At 39.4% G+C, this 8,325-nt stretch overlaps 1 protein-coding gene across 1 annotated transcript in view; it reads left to right on the top strand.

Annotated features, from left to right (window-relative positions):
• The first annotated feature begins 217 nt into the window (after positions 1 to 217).
• LOC139737778 (glycogen synthase kinase-3 beta-like) overlaps positions 218 to 8,325 on the top strand; it is a 73,290-nt gene continuing 65,182 nt past the window's right edge. Inside the window, exon 1 of the mRNA XM_071648453.1 lies at positions 218 to 630. Coding sequence (XP_071504554.1) covers positions 543 to 630 — 88 coding nt within the window. The 5' untranslated portion in view covers positions 218 to 542. The remainder of the gene's footprint in view (positions 631 to 8,325) is intronic.

Genomic DNA, 8,325 nt, shown 5'->3' with positions numbered 1-8,325 from the left:
CAGTTGAGCCGAAATAAATGCTTAACCTCAAAGATGTGATATTCTCTTTATTTTTTATATATCCCGACAAATTACGGGAAAAGTCGATTAGTTCCGAAGATGGAAATCTGAGCCTCGTGATTGGCTTACGGTTGACGACTGTAGAGCCGACTGTTGCCGTGTTTTGCGATCGAAGCCGTGTATTGTATGTATGGCAGAATATAGTGGCAACGAGAAATTGTGCGGTAACAAACAGCAGTCTTCAAACGTAGTGTTCTTGCCATAAATCATCGCAAAATGTGGCCATGATCGCGTAGTTTTCGCTTGGAAATCACCCAGAGTCTTCTATGCATTTGGAATAACGTAACGGAATAAAACAGAAGAAATCAGATCATCCTGATCGTGTGAATTTGCTCCCTTATCGACGCCCAATTTAGGGTTTGACTCGCATCTTCTAACATAGGCAAACGCCCTCCTTGCCTTGCCTACCATGTAAAATACATTTTATAAAGCTTGTAAAATTGTAAGAATATTGTAAAATAGACAAATAATATATTATTAGCATGAGTGGAAGTGGAAGACCAAGAACGACATCATTTGCCGATGCCAACAGGGGCAGTACTAGTAGTCATGGTGGACTGAGAGTTTCTCGTAAGTATGAGTGACCATCTCATTCATTCAACCGTGTTTCAAAATTGTGGGCGATAAGTTTGGGTCCATAAGTTTGTGTGTATGTGTGCCTTTCAGATGTGGTCTAACGTATAATTTACCACGGTGTGCAGATCCACGTCTCTGTGACATAGAGTGAAGCTTTACAAATCATAATGTGAATCAACTACAAATAAGCTCAATGTTAAACGTATCTTCCAGGCTTGTTCGTTGATTGTCGCTGGGGGGTGTGTGCTATGCTATGTGTGGATGGGTGTCTGCGTCTGCATGCAGCATGTGATCGGGGTTGATGAATGATGGTGTTGCCTGTTCTGTTGGGAGAATGTGTGTGGAGTCCTCTGCCAGTTGCAATTAAAAGTTATAAAACCTGCACTGCAATTTGGGGTTTTGCTCATTCACTCCATGTTGCGGGTCAGTAGAAATTTCATGATCAAGAAAATGGATCCAACTAATGTCGAGTACAAGTAAGATGAGCAACACTTCAACTTCAGTGATAACTTTCTGTGGATATGTCGCCATGCCCACGTCACTTTGCTTCATCAATGGCCACCGAGTCCCAATGCAATGGATGGAGATTGGGGCTACATCTGACAGTGGTGTATTAGTATGTGTACAGCTGAACCTCCCTTTCAAATTTTGTAATGTATGATGGGGGGTTGGGTTTCCGGACACTTAAGTTCGCACATGAAAACTTACCTATTTTACATAGAATATGCACCCTTCTTTACCTCAAAGACTTGATATAGACTCCTCATATACAGTACTGTACTAGACAACATACTCTGAAAACAGCGTGTGAATTAACCTGCTAAATCATAGGATTTTCCCCTTCAAAGTGACCCCATGTACGAATACATGTATCAGAGAGTTGTGCACGTGTTGATTTTGTACGGGAAATACATGAGGAGCGAACGTGCACGGTATTTACATTCTCGCCGTACGATCGACGCTAACGAACATTCGATCGAACTGGCCTAATGACATGTGTGTGTTTAAGTAACTTGTAACATTTTGTGAGACTTTCACTGCGTCATTTTCATTCCAGACGCACTTACACGCACTTAAAATACGCGTCCGGTCCCACAACCTGTCCGGACACACAACACTTGGTCATACTAACTACTATGGAGCCAAAATGTGGACTGCCAGGCCTGCTAGGCCAGGCTTTGTATGATTCATAACACTATTAGGAACAGCAGGACAGTTTCAAAGTCTGTCTAACTTCCAAGATCAAGGATCGGTGTCGTATGAGGTGCTTACATGAATTGCGCAACTGTACGTGTACATGTGTGCAATGTAACCTCAAACCAAAGTTCCTTGTTTGAAGCAGTGAAAAGCATGGCAGAATTTGTACACAGCCACATGGTTTGGGGGCAGAAGGTAGTGCTACCCTGAACACTGATGAAAAACTTAAAACACGCACACACACACACACACACACACACCATTGACACATAATTTTCAATGCATAACTCATTAATATTAATCTTCTGCAGAGTATTTGATGCTACTGCATTCTGAAATTAAGAACATTGATAGAGTGGTAAGTCACTATTCACCACATTCACACAAACACACATTACCTTTACATTGTACAACATGAAATTGTACCTTCATATTTTGGAGGGGGGAGGGAGAAACAAGTTTAATCAATTTTCTACACAGATATTAGTTTTGCCACACAATTACTACCTGAGTTGCCAAAGAACAGAAAGAAATATAATGATATCTCAATATTAAATTTATGCTTTGTATTGCTGCATGTAATTGTTGTTGTTTTTTCCTTTTGTTTTGTGTGTGTGGTTTTTTTTTTTTTTTGGGGGGGGGGTTGGTTGGTTTCATGTGTCTGTTTTGGTTTGTTTGTTTGGGTTTGTTTTTATGTGTTGTTTAGTTTATTTTAAGCCAAAGCCAAAGAATTACAGGGTTTAAATCAGCTGAGGCAGTACATGCTTACAGACCCTGAAATTTTATGTATAGCGGAAAATGCAGTTTTTAAAGCATAAAGGAAAAGTCACAAGAATTTGAAGAAACAGTAGCTGTTACCAAGTAAGAAATAGATTTGGTCTCGAAAGGAAGTAATTTTAGAATGCGCCAAGTGCTTTGTGTATTAACACTATTTTGAGTATGCCAATTTCCATCTCCAGGGGACTTGGGAGACCATGGAAGACCTCATCTGAATTAATGTAGTATCAGAGCCGACATTATATAGATGATGACTGGCGGGGGAGGGAACATACCAAATGTTCCACCCGAAGAGTTTGAAATGCTGTTGAGGGACTTATAGCCTCTCGAAATAGCATTTCAAACCCTGAGGGTGGAACGTTTGGTACTGACATGTTCCCGACAACAAAAGTCATCATCTGTTATATTATATGGGTTAGTCAAATACGTCAACGTCAACCACCAAAGATCGTAGAGATTCAGTGTATGAACTTTGCAGCCACGGCCACCATGTACAGTACCAGCATACAATGTAGCATGCATGTGCAGCCAGCACTACGCACTACATTAGCTCGCTCGCGCAGAGCCAAATTCACTGTGCGTGCGCGGTCCTAGGCCTTCTGTCATTTGTTACATGGAAATGTTTTCCCATGGGAGAACATTACCAAGAATGTTCGCCCATGGGAGAACATAACGAATGTACACCTCCATCACGTGACTCTGTTTAGCCAATCACTAACCGGTATTTGACTAACCCACTTAATATTAGGAAACGTGGCCTGACGTGCATTGACCTTTCACAGGGTTGTATGGAGAATGGGTGTAATAGACATTGTAGCCTCCTGCTGCCTACGATGTGCCCCAGAACCTGGGACACTCACAGCAGAAAAAGGATCAAGTCAAGTCAAGTTTACGTATACAATTTAGTCTCCCTGTTAGCTTTTATTGCTCTGTCTTTTGTTGTGTTCTGGTGTCAGCATGGAACAATAGTCATTATACAATACACCTAGTGAATACGTGTAGTAGGACTTGCAAGTGTTCCACGGAGCTAGTTTTAGATTACAATCAAGCTAAGCATTGGAAAATCTGCTCAAGTGCATGCAGGCATTTATACAGTATTTTCAACAAGTATCAGATTTCTAGCCACAAACATTCTTGATTGTAATCAGTGTAAAGCTGTTATTGAGTTATGTTGTTTTAGGGGTTCTTTTACCAAATCTTCTCTACACTGCCATTGGTAATACAGCTGTAGTGCAATCTAATTGCTAGGAGAAAATCCTTCGACTTACATGAATTTGGACTTCCCTTATTAATCGAAACACATTAATTTTTCATCCAGGGCAGAATTTCTCTTTGACCTAGCCAATGTAGGCGACGTTGACTGTTACATGCCTGTAATGTGCTACCATTTGTAACATCAGTTGTTTACACACAGGCAATAGGTACTGCACAAATTTGTGCTGTGTTCAAAACCTACTTGTAGCACAGTTTTGAATCATACATGCACAACCCTGTATGCTACTGGGAGTTTGACTGTCAAATTATTAAATCAGATATTTCTGACATTTCCCCTTTAAAGACAAATCTCCTACTGTATGTTACATTTGGAATCATCAAGAGAAATCTGCCGCAACAAATGTCACTATCAGACACTTTTTTTGAATAAACATTCCAGAAAGGTAATTAACAAATTAACTTTGTACAAACAGGTCCTGTACACACAGGAAATTTTTCAAAGGGCAGGGATGGGTGATTAAAAAGTATGGTAGGTACCCACATACAATGTATTTTAATCATACTATTTTCAGGTGACCGGTGCACACTGCATGTACAACGTAGGTAGAAATAACAATGACAGTGGTACAGCTGTACATGTACATGTACATGTGATGTACTATAGCAGATTTGATGTTCCATTACATTCACTTTAACCATTATGATTGCTGTAATAGATTAATTAATGGGGGAAAGGGAGGGGAGAAGAGTCAATTCTACGTTCTCCCTTGTAGCATATTGACCATTTATTTTATTCGTAACTTCAAATAAAGCTTGTGTGTAGGGTTGCTAGAGAAATTATCTAGAGTACTGTACCATTAAACAGAAAGAATACAATCAGACCAGTGCTATCACAGGCATCATGTGATAAGACTCTATTGTGAGATATCCATCAGATGGGATGACCTGCAGTTGACCCGTTTGTCATTCTGATCAGGTCCAAATACTGGTCTAATACAGTGTATTACTTTCTGGCTGTCATTTCAGTCTCCAATCAGACTAATTGCCTTGTAGAAATGGAATTTATCTCCTAGCGAGCTTGGGGCAACAGTTTGTGTGATTGTTTTACAAAGTGTATATTTTTGTTGTGTTATTCGCATCTGTTTTCCAGACATCGCTTCGTTCTAATTGCATTCCTAGCAAATTGACTCTCTTTATTACTAGTTAAAATGATAAACACACAACTCTATAACTTTAGCTTTCCTTTTTTTTCTCTCTCTCTCTCCCTCTCCTTCTCACTCTTACTGGTAGATAAAGACAGCTTACAAAGTCCGGTCATCAAACATATTCCACTGGTAGAACCAAGATGGACATACAGACAATTCTGTAAAAACAGGAATCTTATCATAGTACCTGTAGTTTTACAGTAAATAGACAAGACTATGGAGGGAAATGTTAATACAATATGAGTTTTGAAGTAGCTGTGAAAGGAGCAATCAGTTTGTACACTTGGGGGGAAAAAATAATCTTAATACTGTAGTACAATATTCAAGATTTTGTTTTTGTTTTTGTTTCACTGATCGATGTACTGTTTTTGATTGGGACTAATGATGAGACTGTAATGTTTGATTGATGAAAGAGACAACACACAACACCGAATATTGCACCCAAGGAAGTATCACACACGTCGTCGTTTACCTCCTTGGTGCACCATACGGTTTGTGGCTGAATCAGACCAGCTGTAGTGGTACATGGCAGTGAGACTGACTAATTGATTACCACACTGCAAAGTTTTCGCCTTTCAACAAAACAAGACAATCTGAGGCGCACACACACACACATCCTCCCTGTTCGCCAGACATAACACAAATAAATATGATTTCATGTGGACCCATTTGCTATTGGTAATCCAAAAGAAGCTAAAGAAAGGGAAGTGATCTAAAAAGGATGTTGATATTATACTTTCCAGCTCAGAAATAGTGATAAGATAGACCCTAGTTGCAAATCTTATTTAAATTTTAAAAAAAAAGAGAGAAAGAAAGAAAAATCACCTGTGAACTTCAAAGGCATTTTTTAATGCTGAAGATTAGGGGTTGTCTTACAATAGTTCTATTCAGAATACCATAGGAAGAAAAAGAAAACAAAGTTTCCACTATCAAAGCTCAAGTCAAGACAGGAAGGCACAGTGTACATACTGTACATGTACTGTACTTGTACATGTGGGCATCAATATCTTCCAACAACTTTTCATCAACTTTTGAATCTGTTGTTTACAATCACATCACCCTTGCATTTTTTTTTTTTCTTCAGGATCGATGTCTGTATTACGTCAATATATTGTGGTTATGGGTTGCATATTTCTTCAGATTCTTTCTTGTTTTTTCTTTTTTGGGGGGATGGGGGTGATAGCTTTGTTTCTATGGGATTTTCACATACAATCTACATTGTCTTTTTTCAAGCTCTAATATCACAGCTACAACAATGTAGTACCAAGTTGGCTAATCTTTAACAAGATATCAAACACCATTCAAACAGATTCAACTGACATGAACTGTGCATGAACTTGGTAGTTGTCTTGTTATTTTCTTGATTAAGTACACAGATGTTAGTGTTTGCACGAAGAAGACAACTGTGTAAGTTTATGACATAGATTACACACAGTATAACATCTGTACATGTTCACCAAACACATGGAGACAGCATGAACAACAATAGACATTATGACACACACTGACACACAATCCAGCTGAGCAAGAAGTTACAATGTACCATCTGTATCCCTGTTGTGACAATATTAAAGGCCCAGTGGCTTGGGCATTGATAGTCATGGGTGATAGATTCATTTGCTTCCTATCGGGATACAGTCGAAAACCACGTACGAACACCAGTCAGTGAATGTACGATGTATGCATCAAAGCGTATGCTCTCCAGTAACGGTCAACTCCAGTTGAGATTCTTCGGCTGTGTGTGTACATGTACAATACGCAGAGATCAATGATAAGGCTGCGCACCAATTCGCTTCAGGGATTCTTGAATATACAACGTGTATCTCACCCTGGCCAGACTTCCAACTTCGTGAATCCCCCACTTACTGTAAAGCCCAGTGAATCAGATGCTGTACATATCTTTCGGCTCCCTGTATAATTTATGTCAGACTTGATTATTCCCTCCGTTATGTAACAGCAATTTGCCCCCCACTGCTGCTGCTGCTGCGGCCAGTCTCCATCGGGGCAGCCTACACGGAATTGCTATCATGAATGTTCCCTCGTAGTTTTCCCCTCAATCTAATTTATGTCAATTTGATAATGTTCCTTTAAATTCCCTTTCACATCTGTAGTGGTATCATTGGTGTTTCATGTGGCAATGAAAGAAGATGAGCTTAAAGCCATTGAGCAGGTTAACTTGCGTTGTCAATCCTGGGTACAATATATTCCATTTAAGACCTTGTAAGAGACTAACTGTAAAACATGATATATTCGCGGCATGAATTTTTCACAAATTGGAGCCGACAGCCTTTTTTAATAGCAGCATGAACTGGTATTCAATGCATACAGTGTAGAAAAGAAATTTCGCGTGCATTTTACAGTATCACATCCACCTGTACATGTATACTCAATACATCTCATTATGTAGGATCCAGTTTGAATACATGTAGTACAATTTTGCCATGTCAGGTAAGCCTTTGGCAAAATATCTGGTCATCAGGTACAGACTTCTAATAGACAGGTGTGCATAAAATCATATTGGTTGGTAATGATTTGTTCTGTTCCCTCAATTAAAGAGCCTGATAACAATCATGTTCAAGGACTAGATTGAATGTTTAGGGGGTTTTTTTATGTGATAACATAAAAACATTGCCCAGGTCGCCAAGGACGATATGCAAAATTTATGGAACTTTTTTTGTTGTTGTAATTTACATACAGACACAATACATTTCTACCCCTTTGCTCTGTTTGTGTGTTTATTTTTTATTTGTTTGTTTTTAATAACAGTAGAATCCAATTTGTAGGTAAACCTGTGTATTGTGGTATTAAGAATTCACCTACATGTAGTGGACATTGTACAGTCGTACTGAGCTCAGCTTGGGGGCTTGCAAATGTACAGTAGCAGTCTTAAAAATGTAAATGAGGGTGTAGTATGTAATGTGAAATACTCTGCTCAGGCCAGACTGATTTCCAGGGGTGATTACACAGGTAAAGCAATACTTTAACGAGCGATCTCCCTTCATCTTACTACAATCGAGATGCCTTCCTTATATCTGTACTGTGGGTTGGGGGGAGAAACGGGAAGATTATTCCATGTCATTAGTCAAAATGCAATTCATGCCCTGGAGCTCTGCAATGGGAGGATACATTGTAGCTCAGTTGTGCAGCTTTTATCGCAGTATGAAAACACGCTCGCTGTGAATTTTGAAGCCTGTAGCACAGGGCAGGTTTCACCTTACTGCCACCACTATCGCACTAGTTCACTACACTGCATACAATTGTAGGCATTTTTGTATTGACTGCAAATATGATGTTT

This window comes from Diadema antillarum, unplaced genomic scaffold (genome assembly GCF_040938485.1).
Source record: "Diadema antillarum isolate AM-2024a unplaced genomic scaffold, OU_Dant_1.0 seq00000704_RagTag, whole genome shotgun sequence".
Classification (NCBI taxonomy): Eukaryota; Metazoa; Echinodermata; class Echinoidea; order Diadematoida; family Diadematidae; genus Diadema; species Diadema antillarum.
Note: the sequence above shows the minus strand (reverse complement) of the source record. Positions and strands in the feature narration are given on the sequence as shown.